The sequence below is a fragment of the Perna viridis genome, chromosome 13, assembly GCF_037379345.1.
Source record: "Perna viridis isolate PV_CMFRI_1.1 ecotype Kerala chromosome 13, ASM3737934v1, whole genome shotgun sequence".
Taxonomy (NCBI): domain Eukaryota; kingdom Metazoa; phylum Mollusca; class Bivalvia; order Mytilida; family Mytilidae; genus Perna; species Perna viridis.
This window is the reverse complement of record NC_142457.1, coordinates 15,063,201-15,084,030: the sequence shown is the minus strand read 5'-3', so window position 1 is coordinate 15,084,030 and position 20,830 is coordinate 15,063,201. Positions and strand designations below refer to the sequence as shown.

General features: G+C 32.5%; 1 protein-coding gene across 2 annotated transcripts; it reads left to right on the top strand.

Moving 5' to 3' along the window:
* Positions 1 to 10,023: 10,023 nt before the first annotated feature.
* Positions 10,024 to 16,562, top strand: LOC148599707 (protein Star-like). Of its 2 annotated transcripts, none has more exons than XM_088559096.1 (4): positions 10,024 to 10,201; positions 13,911 to 14,086; positions 14,899 to 15,093; positions 16,186 to 16,562. In XM_088559096.1, exons 2-4 carry the CDS (start codon positions 13,913 to 13,915, stop codon positions 16,531 to 16,533), a joined length of 717 nt encoding a protein of 238 aa, XP_088415222.1. In that variant the 5' UTR covers positions 10,024 to 10,201; positions 13,911 to 13,912; the 3' UTR covers positions 16,534 to 16,562. The 2 variants fall into 2 exon arrangements, with proteins under 2 accessions (XP_088415222.1, XP_088415221.1); XM_088559095.1 differs by having other exon boundaries at positions 13,756 to 14,086.
* Positions 16,563 to 20,830: the final 4,268 nt, after the last annotated feature.

Sequence of the window (20,830 nt, the reverse complement as noted above, 5' to 3'; positions counted from 1 at the left end):
GTTTGCGTATTGCAAATGATTTGAATCTTGACCTTTAAATATCTGCGTACATAAAATATGGGTACATGACTTGGTATAATTAGCGGACCATCAAATATGTTGTTCGAATCGTGATTTAAAATGATTCAACACTCTCGTGACATTGTAATACAACCGGAATTAAGACAATAATTGTCAGGTATAAGATTCTAATAATCGCCAGTTACCTTTTAAATGTACAACTTCAAAATAACGTCGTGTAGTGCAAATAGTACGCACAACTGTAGCACAAACAAATCGACCTATATACGCAAGTAACGTTGGAAATTATGTATTTCTTAAAACTCACACAGACACAAAAACATGAAACAAATACTTATAAAACAAAAAACAAAAAACAAAAAAAAACGTAAACGAACTTCACCGTATTGATGTCTTTGATATTCAGCTTATACAAAAAACGAACACTTGATTATTCAAAACGATTAATACAACCGCTGTGATATTTTACTTTTAAAGATTATCATGCTTATCATAAAGGAAGGTGGATAGATAAAACTAATTAAACTACAAGGTAGAACCTAATGAACTGAATTAAATTTCTGTATCGCGTTCAGAATTTGTTCCAGCCTGGTGCTTTTTAATAGGTGTATTTAAATCACGTTTTATGCTTTAAATAAACACAAGGTATGACGTTTTATATAATGAAAATAGATATGTTCGTCAACCGTGTCTACCGTTCAGATATTACTATTCAGAAATGTATTAATAGTACTCGGGGTTTTATTTGTGGTTAAAATATTTCTAGATCGTATTTGACCTTATTTGGGAATATATGTAATACTTAAATTAGAACAGAAAACAAGTTTATACGAAACAGTTCCTAAAATAACAGATGATCTTTAAAAATACGAAAAATATCAACATGATTTTTCTTTCATCGATAATTTGAAAATGTTAATTACGAGGTCGCCCTTTTAAGAAATAATTAGCGTTTTAAGTTTGATTAAACCGTCGTATAAAAACTATTTAGATGTTTATGAAATCGTAAAAACTAATGTTTTTCATTGAAACAATGCATTTTGTATTTATTTGTACAATTTGAAATTATGTAGTTCTTAAATAATCAGCTTTGTAAGAATTTGACGAGTGACTGTTTTAAAAAACATGTTTTATTCTGCTATATTAACTTTACTTTAACTAACTTACTTTTTATGATCAGACTTTTATGTAGATTGTAATTATATTTAAGTGCTTTGCTATCATATTTAGGGACTACACTTTAAATCATCCCAATCTCAATTCCCAACGCCCCAGTCCAATCCCTAATGTCCCCTTTCCAATTACATTGTTCATGCTCCATTTCCTGATTCCCCATTTATGTTAACTCAAAACACAATAACCATATCTATTCATGTCAGGAAACATATGAATTCATTTTTATATAAAATGCATATTTTTAATTAATAAATTAGTGTCATTTCATATGTAACAATAGGTACTTTTTACGCCATATCGGAAATTGTTCCATGACCAATACTATAGCACAACAATTATAAATGTAACTTTATTCCTGTTAATGCCGATTTGTAGTTCTGACGGAAACCGCGCCTTTTATTTTCTATCCCAAATCAGTCCGATTCAAGACTGAATTTATGGGCTGTAACTGTTTACGAATCAGAAATTAAATCTTCCTGGTCAATGATTACATACATTCCCTCCTATCAGAAATAGATAAAAACTGTTACTTTAACAATGCTGGCCATAAGTTAGGCACAATCCAGTCTACATAATACTTAATCTTAAATTTTACTATAATAATAAAATGTTTTTGCTAATTTTTGTTTTAAAAGTAAAAAAAAAAACAACAAAAAAACTAAATCATATTCCACAGGGGAAAGACATTTAAGTTTTTAATGACTCAATATTAAGAATACGATACGATCTTAACATAAACTCCCCTATGAAAAATTACATAGCCTTCACAATAACTGCGCTTCAAAATAGAAGGGCAATACAAAGACTTTATCTACATACATGGACACAAAAACAGAGATAATCATCGAGGAGAATAGTGAACAAATATATATAAGAGGTACACTGGAGTTAAGGTGAACACGACACAACACACACAAATATAAAGCACTTGCAGAAAGAACGCGTGCAAACAATTCACTTGGAATGATTTCAAGTGCTCCGGAAGAATAAGCATTTCTACTCGAGGGAATAAAGTTCGATTAGAGCCTATTTACAATAATGTAGCGAATCCAAACAACTTTGTTACGGCGGGTAATTGTAAGTGAGACTTTCATTTAAATGAATGAAGTGGCACTTGTCGAACAAGACTTGACATCAATAAGTTTATCAGTGACAAAATGAAAACTTTAATTTTTATATCCGTTAACGATATAATCGTACCAAGAGAGGAACGTGTCACCTCAGCTAGTTTTCCCCAAATACTATTATTTTCATTGCTCATTATTTCCTTGAGATTAAATGAAGCTAGGTAATCTTCACAATTGAATGCTAATATATATAATGTATACATATATATATATGTTTAGTCATTTCGTTTGAACAACAAGAGCATCTTATAACAAGGAAATAATTTCGATTGCGTTAACGAGTTTTCCTTAGATAGGATTTAATTTCAACAATTTTAATTAATTTGCTGCACATTTGCTTACGCAAGGTAATAGTAATTATTTTCATTTAGTTTCACTTTAAAGGGTTTTGTAGTATTCAATGTTGGACTTTAACCTTTGCAAACAATTATACTATTTTGTTAATTCTACAAGCAGTAAGAACTGCCCACAGTATCGGTGACCTGTGTTTTATCCCTTTTAGTGAAGATCGCCGAATGCGTTTTTCAGTGTGTACTTGTTCCTTGTTCTGCATATATAGTTGTGTTTTCTGTGTAATTTCGTGAAAGGGACGTTCCCTCGTCTACATGTTCAGTCTTGTTTTAACCAGATTGACATGAGTTAACTACTATAAGTTTTATGCAAACCGAAATTATAAGACGAGTTTGGTGTAAAGTAAAGAAAATGAAACAGGCGAGATTTAGATATGATAGATTGTTTTTAATAATGCGTAAAAAAAGAAGAAAAATCCTTTAAGTAGCAGTCTTTCTAAGAATCAGGAGGAATGTGATTCTTGCATGTCAAAAACCCACCGAAATCAGTTGAGTTTTTGTTCAGATACTGCTCACATAATAAGTTTTTTTAGTTGGTTATTGCGCTTTTGAGATAAACATTACATAGACTGAACATGAAATTTGTACTTTGCAAGAGTTATCGTTCTTGATTTGGTTTCATTTGGTTGATTTTATTGGGAGATGAATATATGCTTTTCTAAAAAGTGCAGATCTGCATGGAGAAATGATAATCGTGATATGAAAGTATAGCATATATAGACTGAAAAAGCATCGATTGTTTGGAGGGTTTTTTCTTCACCATGAATCACTTTACCTTAAGCAGTGTCTAAATTTTGTATGAACTGGTACTTTATTTTCATCCTAAAATTGCTTTATGGGTCTATACAATGAAATATGCAGTTATTTTTTTCAACTTATCTGGATCTAGTCTTAGGACATAATTCATATAAAAATCCATTAGTTTTTTTTCTATTATGTTTCAATGTCATTTACACAGTTATCGCCTTTTTTCAAGTTCTACAACACAATCTAATTAATTCATGTCTCATAAGACCAAGTGTAAATTACAAAGCGACATGTTTTAGCTATAACATTTTAATCAAAATATCAAAAATAAAGATATGACGAGTTCCCATTTTACGTGATTTTTAACTAGTGTGCTGAATTTCTGAATGATAAGAAGACAGCAATGACGTCATAGTACTACCCTAGGCTGAACAAAATAAACTGGGTTTACTAAAGAATAAGAACCAAGCAGAAAGCATGTAACAAATCAAATTGAAGTTTTCTTCTCGATTAACTTTAGTCAAACTAGGTCGTCCTTGAAACAAATTACACAAAATACCGTTTTAATCATTGATGTGTTTCTATACATAGCTCTTGTCCTGGATTAGTATTGGTATAACATACATGTTTGAAATAATTTAGCTATTTTTAGCTATTTGTCTAAAAAAAAGTTGCATTTTTGATATGAAAAATGTCCATTTTTATTATACATGGTGCATTGCGAAGACATTTTCATTGGTCTGGGAGTATAAAATATTGAAATTTGACAAAATTGAAGTCAAAAACTCATTTTAAGATAATAGAATATTTTTGACTTATGTGATACCATCTTCTTGCTCTGAAATTGAAAAAAAAGGAAATACTATGTGTACATTGTTCATTGTCGATGTATATAGATCATTGCGTACAAATTGTCCTTGTCCAGAGGATAAAAATACCAAAATTTCATAAAGTATTGGTAAAAAATATTCTATTATGAAATAATTGACCTATTTTATCTAATGCGATCCCATCCTATTTGTCTAAAAAAAGTAAAAGTCGTATTTTTGATATGGAAAATGCTCATTTTTATAATACATGATGCATTGCGAAAACATTTTTGCTGGTCTGGGAGTATGAACATACTGAAATTTCATAGCATTGGGGTAACATTTACTCAATTTTAAGATAATGGAGCATTTTTGACTTATGTAATACAATCTTATTGCTCTGAATCTGAAAAGAAAGTAATTTTATGTGAAGTGTCCATATTTGTTGTATATGGACCATTAGGAACACATTTTCCTTGTTCCAGAACAATAGACATACCAAAATTTCATAAATTATTGAGAATAAAGAACCGTTGCACGAAGAGCATTGCACGATACCCGGAGAACGGAGTTTGAAGTGCGCACACGAAAGGCACACGCACCTGAATCCCACGCAGTACGTTACACGATCCCGCGAAACATGCACATGAAGCAAACTATTCACACTCACGAAGAAGACGAAGCACGCTAAAAAGGGAATGTTACACCTTTGAAAACATTCATGGTCTCTACGCTTTACATGTTACATCTACATACAGTAAATAAAATGGAGAAACTGATCTTTCTACAGTTTCTGTATCATGTTTGAAATTTAATAAAGTAGTATGTAACAAAAGATCTGGTGCAATTTAAAAAAAAAATTGACAGACAATTGCCTCATTCCCGAAAATTTGCCTTAAGTTATGAAAAGCACTGCCGGAAACTTTATTGTGATCAAACATTTGATATTTTCTAACCGTCAGAAGGGTAAACTTGTTATTATAAACGTGTGAATGTAATAGACAATGGCCTTAGATTATATAAATCAAATTTGTGACTGTTAAATGCAGTTAATACTTGTATTCTTATCTGTAGAAACATCGATTAAAATGGCTAGTAACTGCACCTGGTCAGTGTGTGCTGTTTGTGATTCCTTACGACAATCATTGGTATATTGGTGCTCAGAATGTGATCAAGGACTTTGTTATGACTGTAGCGAGCGTCACAGTGTTCCAAACGCAACAAACAATCATCATACTGTTCCCATTGACACGTACCGACTATTACCAGAAAATATTATGAGGACCACCCAAACATTTCCAGATCATAACAAACTAAACCAAACCTATTGCTATCAACATGAATGTCTTTGCTGCATCAAATGCGATTTGAAAGCCCACAGAGGTTGCACGAATGTGCAGAATATAGTTGACGTTGTCGATAACATCAAAAAGTCACACGTGTTTTTGGAATGCGAAGAAACACTTACTGATTTCATCAGTAATTTAGAAAACATTATTAAAAATCGCGAGGATAACGCTTTATCCTTACAAAAACAGCGACAAATCATACAAAAAGAGGTTAAGTCTATACGACAAAATGTAAATGATTATTTAAACACAATGGAAATTTAACTACTACAGAAACTGTATGATTTGGAACAAAGGGAAAGGAAGGAAAGTGATACTTTGATATCAGAGCTTAAAACAAGAAAAAGTCATTTGAAAGATTTGCAGGGAATTTTGGTAACAATCAAAGATAATGCGTCAAACTTGCAGGTTTTTCTTGTCATGAAAGATATCGAAAATAACACCAAAAGAGAAGTAGAATATATGGAAACATTATATACGAGTAACGTTTTAGACGAGGTCTCTTTACATTAACAACAGGGTTATCAAACTTTGTGGATCTTTTTCAAAATTTCGGTAAAATCAATTTAGAGGCTAATAAACACACCATGAAATTACGTGCAAAACAAGAAAAGCAAGCACAAATAGTAGTTCCAAATCATTAGTTCGGGTAGAAAACATAAGTCTTACTTTGATGAAGAATATACAGGTCAACGCGTCAAACAACTGTGGGTGTACCTTTCTCAGTGATAACAAATGTGCTATTGCAAGTCATAACAGCAATGCAGTAATAGTATTGAATGAGTCAAGATTCGAGGATTTCCGAATCGACACAAGTCCGTACAACGTAATCGACATAGTATATGTTCCATCCATTAATAGCATAGCCACTACCACCGGTATGGAGAATGAACATCGAATTAATTTTATCGATAATACTACAAGAACTATCAGTATGTCTATTCCAGTAAATTCTGAAAGCTATGGCATTACTTTATATGGTAATAAACATACATATTGCGCCAGATGAGGGTCTTCGAGTGATGGATATTACCGATCACACAATCAAAGAAATCGATATCGACCAGATGAGCGGGTTTGCATACGTGGCTTCTTACCGTGATAAGTTTTATTATACTAACAGTTACAATAATACATTGACATGTTGTGACATCAATGGTCGAACAAGGTGGACTTTCAAGGAAGACCAAGTGCTGAGCCGTCCTCGCGGTGTGTGTGTACATGTAATAACCGTAGAGCTCGCAGCGCTCGCTAATAATTGATTATTATGGACAAATGCATTTTGGCTTCTGAAATATTAAATTGGTGATTTGTAATTTAAGTAACGTAAATTTCTCGACAAATTCTCCATGACAATCAAACACTGAATGGCAGTTTCTCAGTACTTCATTACATACTGAAAACCAACAATTTAATTTCATACATTCATTCTTTTTAAGGGTATGGGTTGCAGTATACAGAAATGATGATTCATTTACTTGAAACATAATGAAATCAGTCCAAGTTACTTGATGCTTACATGAGATTGATATCAAATGCTGAATACAAACGTTATAATGATTTGTAAGAGTTATGTCCTTTACCCTATGTCTACCTCCTTAAATTTGAATTATTTAACAGACAGTTTTGACCTGGTGGTCGATAAACTGAATTTTGACCAGAAAATTTAAAAACTGGGAATGGTCAACTAGTAGTTTGTAGCTCAATTATGGGCTATATCGGAGTGTTCCATGTAAACATATATCGAACCCGAACATTACGCAAACTGGCACGCTACTATGATGCATTATAATGTATTTTGGTGTGTGTGTGTATTTAAATGTCCTTCATAATCAGAATGGTGAATTTAAGAAAAATAAAACGATGAGTTTAATATAAACCATTTATAATAATAAGCTTATGTTAAGATACGTTTGAATTCGATTCCCGTACTTTCCTTTTATTCCATATTTTTGGAATACGACGAATATTTGAGGCGCTAAAACGATTGATATAAATTAATTCAGTACATGAGTACTTTGATTCTAGAGCATGAATCACCTCTACTATTGGCAGTGTCTGAATTCTACGTGGATTGGTACTTGAATATACATGTATTAATACTTGTTATATATGGATTTGTGTACATTGTATTGAGGCAGACCTCATTCTGTTTTGATATTTCAAAAAAAAAAACAAACAAACAAACAAACAAACAAACAAACAAAACAAAAAAAAAACAGACTAGTCTTAGTCTTAAAGTTTGACCCTTGACATATTTATCAACCATTATGAAATAATAAAGCACGGACAATAGATAAAAATGGTACAATGAACTGAAGTAAAAGTGTGTGTGTGGATGGTGATGGACACATATATGTTGTTGGCCGTTACTTAGATAATGTGGTAGTAGTCACTCGATTATAACGAAATATGTCTCAAACACCCCCTAGAAAAGTTGTCTTTCTACCAAATTATAGTCCATATCTGTTTCTTTCACAAAACAATTATAGATGAAAGATTGTCATAAATTTTACTATATTTTCAGTCTTTTTAACTGTAATTGTAGTGTTTTTCATCTCTAACTTGACGTGTTAACACAAAGTTCAATACCAGTATTTGAATTCAACATTTTGCTATTGTCTGCGTAGGCAGTTGATGCTAGTTGCACTTGACAAATGCCAAACATATATTCACTTATTAAACATTCGATAACAATTGAATATTCAATTTAATATGTCAAATAACTGGATTAATCCGGAAATACAGGCACAATACGGACAAAAACACGCTCAATATTGATAAGCAGGCACTATACGGATAGGTTCAATAAGGATATTCTACTTCCGGTAGTCAACAAAATAATATCGTTGTATTTTGTCGTAATTTAGTAATCGTGATGTCGGACATATCTAAGAGCTCATTTGAAGTTTCAAGTTGATTAAAAGATTCAATATCAAGAGTTTGTTGAAAACATAAGAATTATCCATTCATATCACAGTATATACAAAGCACTAATATATGAAATAAATGTCTATTCACAACGTTCCAACAATGCAGCAAACTACGAAATTCATACAAAGTACTACGGACAGTATACGTAAGAGTAATCATGGGAACCAATGTTATAGTGGTAATTAAAAGAATGTAAACCAGGGACAAAGACAAGACATATAAACAGACATACACAACAAAGAACATAAAGCAACTAAAATCATACATACAAAGTAACAAAAGCAGATGAGCATCTCGGACTTCGCTAAAAACTGGGAGCATGAACCAGGTGTATCTGTAGGGTAAGCGTCCTCTGTTTTTCTAGAAACACCTGCCGAGTTGCTCATAAAAAGTCAGGTACATTCTAAATACGGTTTATTTTTTCTTCGAATCGGTCGGTAGATTTTAGTTGCCAATATATATACAGTTATATAACGGAAATAACCGATCGTAATAAAAGCGAGAAAAAAGGGGTTTTTGTACAAAGTTAGGACCATTGCATGGATTTCCAAATTTTTGGACTCAACCCTGATTTACAGGGTCTACTTTTAACTATTTATTTTAACGATGCTTACCTGTTTATCAGCTCGGCAATTGTGTTCTTGCCTTTAATTGTCTTCATCAAATTTTTTGGCTCATTTACTTTTTTGACACATTTAGCACGAATTGTCCATGTTATTTACACAATTTTCTAACAAAAAGGGGATTCTAGTCATTTTAATCCCTAGTCTTGCAACTGTCTGCACATATTGATTTAATTTTGTAATTCTCCCTGTCATATATTAAATAAGGATTAAGTTCATTGACTCGAGCAATTCATATATAAAAAAATCGTTTGTTCTACTCTCACCAAAACATTGTGTATGTTTGCGATACCTGTTGTCGGTTTTGTGTATGTCATATGTGTTTCGTTTCCCTATTTTTTTCACACTAAAGCTCAATTTTAGGAACAGACGGATTGTAAAGAATGATTGTACATTTTATCATATCGATCTATAAAACAAGTGTATCTTATCAAAGAAAAATGAAATTAAATTTACAACTGTAAAACTGTAGTAAATAATCATAATATGATTTTGGGTTGTCTATGGGGACGTAGCTATATGGTATAGAACTGTTATGGAGATTCCAAACACAATCCTCGAATTTTAACGCGTTTGTTTTCGCATTTACTTATGTACTTCTTTTCTGACACCTTCGATGTGGACATTAATGACAAAGATGACAATTTCAATATACAACCTCTAATAAAACTACTAATGGGCTATGTAAATTTGATAAAATACATGATTAGTAATAATTCGTGAAAAAATGATGTCGGAATGTTGTCATTATTTTAAGTTCAGTAGCAGCTTGTTATTAAATTGTTGTTTCCCAGAAAAACACAACTTTGTGGATAATATTTGATTTTGCAACATCTGCCACATACAGAACACTTTTGAATCTAGCTATTGTAGATCAGTTATAATAATTAATGATGTATGAATTTACAAGAAGTGTAGGATGTAACACAAACGATTAATGGGTAAAAATGGACATTCAAGCATATGACAATACGATGAGGGTACTCAATACAGTACTTTCAGTAGTTTTGAAGCAGAACATTCCGATAACTGGTTAAGACATACCAGGTAGAGGATGAATTAGAGGTAAGTGAACGAGCTAATAAATTTGCTGTTTTAAAATCGCATACAATCGTATGCCTGAGTTATCAAGGTAACCAAGATATAGCCAAAAACACAAGAGTGTTATCCAGGGACAAAGACCAGACGGGAACAACAGAAACACATATGTGTTGTCGATTAAATATTCCAGCATTTAAAATCACCTTTTGATATTACAAAGTATGAGGAATCTCTACCTAGTACTACATGTCAGTATCTGGGTATCTTCTTGGAATAACAACGATGCAAAATGTTTTTGAGTCGGATTTTAACTGAACATGGGCAAGTTGAAAATCATAGGTTTTAATGTTATTGTAGTCTGAACATATTTGAAATGACAGTTTTTGCAAGAAAAGTCATGTGATTAATAAATTTGTCTAACATTCTCCATCACAAAACGTAACGATCAAAATTTCCCTGTATTCTAAAGACAAATCAATACAGATTATTTCATATTTCTATGTTTACCTATTGCATCCTAAATTTTCAATTATAAAAGGTTATTGCAAGACCTCGAGATTGAGGACACCAATGATAAACCACCTGACTATTCTTGCCAAAACTCTCAATTAAGATATGCTACTTCCGGTCACGTTATTGTGGGCGATTTAAACATCATCGAAAACAAATCTCTCCGTAATGTCCTTTTAAAAAGCTCCTAGTATCGCAAACTACGCTCCATAAATTGGAATTACAACTTTAAATGTTTTTGGATTCCGTGGAGAACTGCGCAAGAAAATGGATAAAACGAGAACAAGAAGACATTGATTCTCTTTTAGAATGGGTAAAGGCTCTGAGGTCTTTAATTTTGGAACGTGTGAAAGTTTTTAGTACGTCAATGAATGTCAATGCTACATCAGTTTTCAAAGGCCCCGATGTATCAAACACTGTCTATTTTACTTGACAAACATGTCGTACCAACAGACAAAGCCAAAAACGACACGAATGAACATGATATAGCTTGATCCTTAAATCTCATATTCCGCTGTATAGATGATGTAGTATCGTTAAATAATCCTCGTTTTCGGGATTTGATACTTTGTATCTATCCCAAATTGAAATTGAAATAAAGGACACTACAGATACTGTGAAGTCAGCCTCTTATCTTAACGATTAGCGATCGATGGTAAATGAAAACTATTGACAAAACTATACGACCAGCACGATGACTTTTCATTCCGTATTATTAACATTCTTTTAAGGACTTTTTGTATCGCGCTAGACTTCTTACAATTTGGGTACTTGAACAGGGATAAGTTGCTACACGATTGAAATCATCACAACAGAAGTTTTATGACCTTCAACATGAACTTCAACGTGGATCGTTACTATGTTCTGCACCAAGGAAAATAATTTGTTAAACTTGTCATGGTTTTCTTTTCCTCTTTCATCAATTCTGGACTTGACTTTTCATGAGTAACCCAGTGGGTGTTTCTAGAAAAAGCAGAGGACTCTTACTCTATCGATGCACCTGGTCCATGCTCCCAGTTTTTAGTAGAGTCCGAGTTGCTTATTTACTATGTTACTATATTTCGTGTGCGTTCATGTGCTTTATTTTGTGTGTATGTTTTCCATGTCTAATCTTTGTCCCTGGATTAAATTCTTTTGGTTCCCTTGATTACTCTTGCATCTTTACCTTTGTTGACGGCTGTGGAAGAAATGATAGCTTTATTAATCGTGGACTTGAACACAAACTGGTTTAAAGAGTCTGCGGAAACAAATATCCAAAATGATGGCCACAAATAAATGTATAATAATGAAGTAGGTTCAGAAACAGGAATATCAAGACTTGTTTGGCAAAAGGGGTGTAGAAAAGTAAAATTAGTGTTTAGTTCGAATGATGATGTCCATAAGGTTTTTGTATGAAAAGTAGAAGACCATATATGGGGTTATCATGCATCTAAGGTGATGTGTAGTTGAGATGGCCATGTCTTCTTATCTTTCTTCGATTTTTGTCACATGGTGTATCCATCTGCACCATGAAAACTGATTTATTCAAAGGATCATAGTTTTTCTTTCCTCTTTTGTCTACCCCGGACTTGAAACATCCGCCGAGTTGCTCATAAAAAAGTCCAGTCCGGGTTGTCGAAAGTAGAAAGGACACGTTGAACAAATCAGTTTTCATGGCACAGATGGATACACCGTAACGTTCCACGAGTTCATGATGACGACCATAAAGCTTCTGTAGTGATGACTTCAACCCTGTAGCAACATAAAACAAGAAATCAAATAATTTTACGCTAACTTTTACAGAATTATACGACAAAACCCAATTTTAATATATATCATTCCATTACTACAACTGAAAAGTTGTCAAAGAGGTTCTTCAGTCTTATCACGACACTTGATACTTAATGCAATGTGGATCTTGAAAAATGCAAAAGTTCTTCTTGAAAAGGTAATTGTCATTTTAATATCGGAATGTGATTTCTTTCAACCCTTTATTTTTCCCCATTCTCACTTAAAATCACGACTCAAAAGCATTAAACGTAATTGATACCCTAAAAAGATGAAAATCGGCTTATGGAACAGGATTATCTTGCTACGAGTTTTAAACTTTACCACATAAGTTTTATTAACTTCATATGTGTTTCCTTCTGCACCACGAAATCCGAAGATAATTTCATCTTTTGTTGTTTTTTTCTCTTTCATCGAACTCGAATTTGGCATCGGCAGTTGTTTCTAGAAAATTAGAAGACGCTTATCTTACCGGTGCACATGGTCTATACTCCCTTTAACTCATTTTACATTTATTTTTTTTTTCGTTTTTCTTTGTTTTTCATGTTGTTTTTTGTTGTGTGTGCCTGTTGCCTGGCTGCTTTTTTGTCATTGGGATACGTTCTTTTGACTTAAGTTTCTGTTCGAATCTAGTTTCTATTGATTACTCTTTGTAGACCTGACTATTTATTACTGCCCCAAGCAAGTCTCGGAAGAATACATAAAAAAGTCCGCCCTGTTTTAACCAATTAGCTTACGATTAGCAGGTCGGACAAAATTATTTCATTGTCGAGTTGACAATTGTAGAAAAAGGATAATATGACTGACAAAAATAATTTGAATGAATTGAAGGTAAAAAATCGCATTTTTAAATGCAAATAATACATCGTTTCGGTTTATCTATCTGTACCATGACAACTGATTTGTTCCACTTGTCATAGTTTTTCTTTCCTTTTTGGTCTACCCCGATTTTCCATAAACAACTTCTAAAAAAAGCTTATCCTACCGCTGGACCTGGTCCATGCATCCAGTTTTTAGTGGCGTCTTAGTTGATCATTTACTTTTGTTACTTTGGTTGTATTGTTTTAGTTATTTTATGTCTTTTGTCGTGTTTGTCTGTTTTCAATGTCAATGTTTTCGTTGTCCCTGGATTACATTCTTTTGAGGTCCGCTAGAACATTGGTTCACTTGATTATTCTTAAAAATATTTCACACAATATATCCATGTTAGAATCAACTGATAGCGATTTCAGTCAATATAAATCAACTGTATCAAACATATCTCTTGAAATAATAATCATAACTTACAATTTCATTTTCAGAAACATAATGAAAAAAACGACTGTTATCAATGTAGTTGCGCTATTGAGTTTAATTATTATTTTCCTGTTCTTTCCCGTTTCCCATTATGTTACCAAAAGTGAGCGACCGCTAATGAAAATAACTCAAATCAAAAGCTCATACAACTTTTTACAAGAAATGGACACATTAAATAAAGAAGAGGTTCAAATGGACGATCCAAGACTAATTCGATTAATAAGAAATTACTGGATAGAAAATCCATCCGAAGAACCTTACAATCTGAATTTACCTGATGAAGTTGACCCATCAATGGGTCAAGCTGCTTTCGTGGATACTAGACTTAAATATCAGGTTTAAGTATTACTTTAAGATAAGTTTAATATTCACAACACTAAATGAATAAAATCATTTTGACAATAGTTACATTTCTTCGGTGTTTTGTTTGTGAATGCATTATGATAAAAACAATTTTTTTTTAGATTTTTATTTAAAATTAGAGAAGATAAATCAATCTTATACATATGTTTAGATTTAATGTGATATATGGTCTAAAGTTGATACGGCATGTGAAATACATATTCTGACATGTAATATCCAATATATATATACAAATATAGTTTTACATTTTTTGTGCATGCTGCTTATAATTAATTGTTTTAACCCTATATTATTTTTTCTGTATCAAAACCCCTTAGTAAATATTGTATATCGCACTCGGGCTGCTCTTGTACTATAGTTAAAATAAATGCTAAATAAACATGACAAGTTTAAACGAGTATGTTAAGCCGTATCAACCTTGACCTATATCAAGCATCGACTGATAATTCCATGTAAACAGTGGCCCATTGTCCTTAAACCCATCTACTCCAAAAAAAAGACAAAAAAGGTAAACAGTGTTTCTCGATCCTTTTTCTATTTTGCTCACGTTTACTATGCACTTAAATCTTAAATGGTATAAACTTCCCATAAATACCATAACAACCCCCATTCCCAATAATACCCTCATATACCATAGAATTGGACGTTGACTTAATACGAGTACTGTAGTTTGACAAAATGACATTTTCAGTTTTTCAACTGTAGAACTGTAGAACGGAATAAATGTCTCTTGTTAGAATTTTCTTTAAACACAGGTTCATTATACTTAGATGCATTCTATTTAGGAACTCGGATTTTACGTCGAATGTGGAGCCTTTGACGGCGAGTCATCCTCTAACACTTTATTATTTGAAAGATCAAGGAATTGGAATGGCCTGTTGATCGAAGCTGATCCTAAGACTTATAAGTTACTGAAGACAAAACACAGAAAGGCATTCACGATCAATGCCTGTTTAAGTATTTATCCGTATCCGGTTAAGGTAATAGATACATAATTATGCACAAACTCTACGCATCGGCAGACGTTCATTTCCTCACATCATTTAACACTTGGATAATGTCACCTAAAATCATTAATTTTTTTTAGACTTTGAAAGATTCTTCCATTTGCTGAGAGGGTTGGCTGCAGCGTCTAGAGTGGATTTCGAACGTCAGACCTTGTTCGGAGCTTGCATTATTCAGTTTTAAAATTGTTGTAATACTTACCATACAAGCAAGGAGGCTTTATTGTTAGTAGTCATGCCTTCAACGTTTCCAGGGAGCATATTGCTTAATACCTTTGTTTCCGAGTTTAACATTGTACATGTTTACTTGTAAATGACAGAACAAAAAAAAAAAAAAGAAAACATACCGCACATTGAAGCTATTACGTAGCACTCCAGATAAGAATCAAGCAAAATGTAATTCAAAGCTAAAATACTACATTTTTTTATTTTGGATATTTTGTTTAAAATGTTAAAGTAGACAGAAGTTAACATATGGCTTTTTATATAACTTCATTTCTTAAGAAATAACACAATCTATAGAGTGTACTGCAGAATTCAAAATTATTAGATATAACTCTGAAAATGACACAAAAATACAATAGAGACTGTTGGTTTTTCGATGTGGATTATCTCCTAAAAGCAGATAAATTGGGACCAATAATTACTTTTTTCATCAAATAGCCTAAAAAGCAACTTCCTTTAAAAGATATAATTGTGTAGCCTTTTTGGGAGTCTATCATATATTACATATCATGCATGATTCTCACAAAGACTACTACTTAAACACACAGATACATGTTAAGTTGATCTAGCTGGGAGAACTCACATATATATAATCGGATGTCAATTCGTAGTTGTTAAAAGGTAGTGAGCATTTGCATATCAAAAGCGCCAAGTGTCATCATGGTCATTAATGCATGGTAACAATGACTTGTGTGTAGGTGGTTGTAAGTATTTTGAAATTAATATCATGTGGTAATGATTGATATTATATAAAAATAATTTGAAGAAAAATTGCAATTGAGAGATTTTTCTGGTAGTCTTTAAAAAAAAGTTATATCTCATGAATTATCGTTTTGATTTCAGATGAAGTTTATACAGGCATCACAACGTGGTAGAATTATAGAGGACACTAAATCGAACTTTAAAGCTACGGAAGTTCAGTGCTTTCCATTATATTCAATACTACTTGCTTTAAATGTAACGACCGTGGACTTCTTTAGTTTGGATGTTGAAGGGTTAGAATTACAGGTGTTGAAAACTATACCATTCAATAAATTAAACATAAAAATGATTACAGCAGAATTTATACATATTCACGGTGATGGAGAACATGATTTGAAGAAATACATAGAGAGTCAGGGCTACTCTACCTTAATCAAAATGCAACATTATAGAAATGCAGTTAATGATATAATATTTGAAAAACGTTAAATATGCCATGGTAATTATCATGAAGATTATTCTTGAGTCTTGAATAGTTTTTTGGGGCCTTACATGATATCACTTACGGAAGCATTTTATTTTGAAATCCTGAGTCGGTTTCGAAGCGTTATAACAGATACAGCTTCAATAGTTTGCATTTGTGCTCATTACAGAGCTCTCTTGCTTTAAAATTAAGACCAATATCTCAGTTAATATGAAAATAGATTAGTTTCGCAGAGAAAATGTTCTTACTCAATAAAAGTACGTTGTTATACTGTTAGTCAAGCAACTTAATCGTATGTCATTAAAGATTAAATTATGATAAAATTTGTTAATTGATTATGAAAATAAATGACGACTACAAAAAAGGCACATTTTGGCAAAGATGGAATATGGGGACCATTATGAAACTGAATTGCAGGCTCAACTCTTGGACATATTACTCTTCTTTTTTATATTTTGTTTGAATGCATGATAAAAAACAATAAATTGTTTTTAGACAAAAAATAGCATATACTAATCCAATAGCTTTGAATAAAACACTAATAAAGACACAAAAAGCAATAGTATAGAAGAAGAAATAATATACAAGAAAAGAAAGGAAAGTATTCGAGCAACCCAAAATGAAACGTATCAATGGAGGACCTTACGCAGTTAAATAGATATTTTCTCCCTTACTTATCTAATTGCTGGCTACGTGAAAATGCAGGCGAGAGTGGGCAATTTTTTTTTATCTAGAAACACCAATGTTTAATCGAAAGCTATCTTTATTACTCTATAAATTGTATACTCCAGTGCATTGTTATATCACGTTTTTTTTCAGTTGTTTTATTTATATTACAGTATTTTCATTTTTTTATCTTTTACAAATGCGATATAATAATGATAATTAAATTTACCTTTCCCAGAAACATGCAGAAGTCGCCTCCCGTTTCCGGTTCTTTTGTAGACACATATTGTCAATTAAAGTGAATTTTGTATAACCGGAACGGCCTAAAGAACCAAGATGTATTATTTTTTATGAAAATTGGACAGCTTTGAATTTTTTAACCGCAGTGACGGCCAGTGCAAATAGCGGCCGAATCGTAGCTCAAATTGCTAGTTGAGTCGCAGATTTTCAGTTGGGACGGCTAACAGAAACTAGATATAAATTTTTATTCAATTTGGACTATTTTGAATTATCGACAGCAGTGGCCACCATTTTGAAAAAAAAACGGGGTCGAGACTCACGCGGTTTTCTTTCAGTATGTTATTTGGACCATTGAGGTACATATATATATATATACAAGATTTTGTCGAATTCTGATGAGCAGTTTTTGAAATGTATGGATTCAAAATTTCCAGTGTCAAAAATTGGTACTATCAGTCTGGTGGCAATTGAGAGAAAAATGGCGACAACATGAAAACTTCGGAGATCTGCATCTTTCGATGAGTAGTTCCTGTGGAGTTTCATCAATCAGATGAACCCATTCGAGAAAACGTGCGGACAATGTTTAAAATAATGAAGATTAAAATTTACGTTTCAACAAAAGGTGTAGAAGTCGACTCCCGTTTACTGTTCTATTTTTGAGACACGGACTGATAATAGAACCGCCCATTTTGAAAATGGCTTCTGAAACGCACGCTATGTTTTGGTCGCGATTTTGTTCTGATCCTTGAGCTGAATATGCATACCAAGTTTCGTTAAATTCTGATCAGTAGTTTCCAAAATATATTAGATCAAAATTTTCATCTTAAAAAAATGCAGTACTCTAGCTAGGATTTGAAATAGAAGGGTGCAGGGATGAGGGCATTTTAACGCGAAGCATGTTTTTTTTCAGCCAAAAAGGGACATTTTTGTTAGATTTATGTTTCCATTAAGTCAGAAATATCTTTCTTAATTTTGTAAGGTTTTCTTGTATTTTTATTACATACCTGCCAACTTATGAAGATGAAGGTGGTATAACGTGTAAATGTGTCATATTTTGCAAGCTGAATAAGTTTTACTGCATTAATAAATGAATGACACCCTTATTGTATTAAGTAGTACTCCATCTAAGAATCATGCAAAATGTGATTCATGGGTAAAAAGCCTACATATTTTTATTGTTGATATTTTGTTTGAAATGTCATAGTAAACAGAAATTAACATGTGGTTTTACATATAACCCGTGCTCTTAGGGGATACAAATTATATAGAATGCACTGTAGATTTGATTTCAAAATTAAGGGAGATAACTCTGTAAATAGCACTCAAATACAATAGAATCTACTGGATTTTCAATGTAGATTATCTCCTAAGAGCAGCCAGATTTGAATCAATAATTACACATTTCATAGTATAGACCCATAAAACAACCTAATTACAAAAATAATAGTCTTTTTGGGGTGTATCACATTTTTCTATTGTGCACGATTCTTACAAAGACGGCTACTTAAAAGACCATTCTCAGTTGACTTAGTGCTATGTGAAAACATTAACATGTTATATAATAAATAGAATTGAAGCTGAAAATTCCCTTCCTAATAAAGATGATTACACAAAATCTATAATATAAGAATGATGTGTAGACGAAAATTTGCATTGCTCTAGTAGAAATGCAGCAAATTATCACACTACACATGTGATTAAGGGCGGCGCCCATCTATGTTGCCCTAGCTAGGACACTGCATTCAGTCTGGCGGCGGTTTTGAACAATTTTGAATTTCTTGTATGCGTTCTACATTCTTAGAAATGTAGATATAACTTCCTGTAAAGTTTCCAATAAGATAAGCCACTTTCAAGAAAACGCGGGGACAAGTTCAAGAATTTTTATGACAGGAAAGTTTAATAATAATTAGAAATAGAGTAAAAACAATAAGTCTCCGACCAACTTCGTGGTCGACGAATTAACACGTGATACTGCATTTATAAGCAAAACACAAAAGTCGCCAAAACCTGCAAGTAGTTAGATTTAGCCAAACCATGCGACCGCAGTTTAATTTAGAAAGTAATGTTTTCCCTAGATATCAATTTTCATCCCAATTTAGCAATATTTAAATTTTATCGATTATGGCGTCCATTTAAAGCAGAAAAAGATGGCTTTCTTACAAAATCTGAAACTATCATTAAGTAAGGAAGGCCATGCTTCTATAGAAATCAATTGTGATTGAAATCGAACAATGTTGGAACGTTCCCGATTTTGGCGGCCATTTTGAAAAAAAAATGGCGGCGTTTTTAAAAAAAAATACACATGTGATGTCAGCAAGTCAAGAACTGCTGTTTGACGTCGACTGAAAATGTGCAAACGTATTTTAATTGCTTTTAATTTAAAGCGCCTTCTTTAGAAAATATCATCGAAACATTGGGGCATTGAAGGTTGTTTATACGTTGTCTATTTTAAGATTGTTTTCCCACATATCCCTCATAAAACTTATTTATTGAGTGAAGTATGATAACAGCGTTGGATATGCAATGGCATGAATAAGTGACAAGGATAGATTACAAGCTCACTTGACCTTTTTTTTATGCTTTCACAAAACTGGGTCTATACATCAGCCGGGGAATGTTGTCCCCGATGGTATAATCAGCCAAGAAATATAATTATGGAAATAATAGTAGTGATAAGACCTATACTGCCACTACACTCTTCAAAGAAGAGATAGTGGAAAACCATAAATTTGTGCTATCCTCTTTTGGTCTCTACATAAAAGACGATGATTGTGATTTACCGTCTATGTACTAGATTCATAAACGTCACAAGAATACAAGGTTACATAGCTGGATCTGTAAAATGTACCAACAAACCTCTTTCAAAACTTTTAACTTCTATACTCACAAGTGTTTAAGAGAGTCTTCAATCCTTCGACAACTATTGCTACTCCCGAAGTGGTAGTAATTCAGGATGGATCCTGAAAAATTCGAAAGATCTTCTCTAGACCCTTAATTCAAGATAATTATCAGAAATTAGCTTCAAAAACCTATGATTTTTTCTTAATCTTGACCTTTTACACAAACTAATTTAAAGAGTCTGTGGAAACCAATATCCAAAATGATGGCAATAAGCCTGTATAATTTTGAGGTATATTCAGAAACCTATGATTTTTCAAAAATGTATACTTCTATTCCCCATACTCCGTTGAAATCTCGACTTATAAATTATACATCGTTATTTCTTCAAAAAGATGTATAGATACAAACATATAGTTCTTGGTAGAGATTCCTCATAATTTGTAAAAAATAATTCCAAATCATCTTCCAAATATACAGTAGAAGCTGTTTTCAAAATGCTGGAATTTTTTTATCAACAAGATATTTGTCCAGTGTGGTGGACGCTTTTTTCAACAA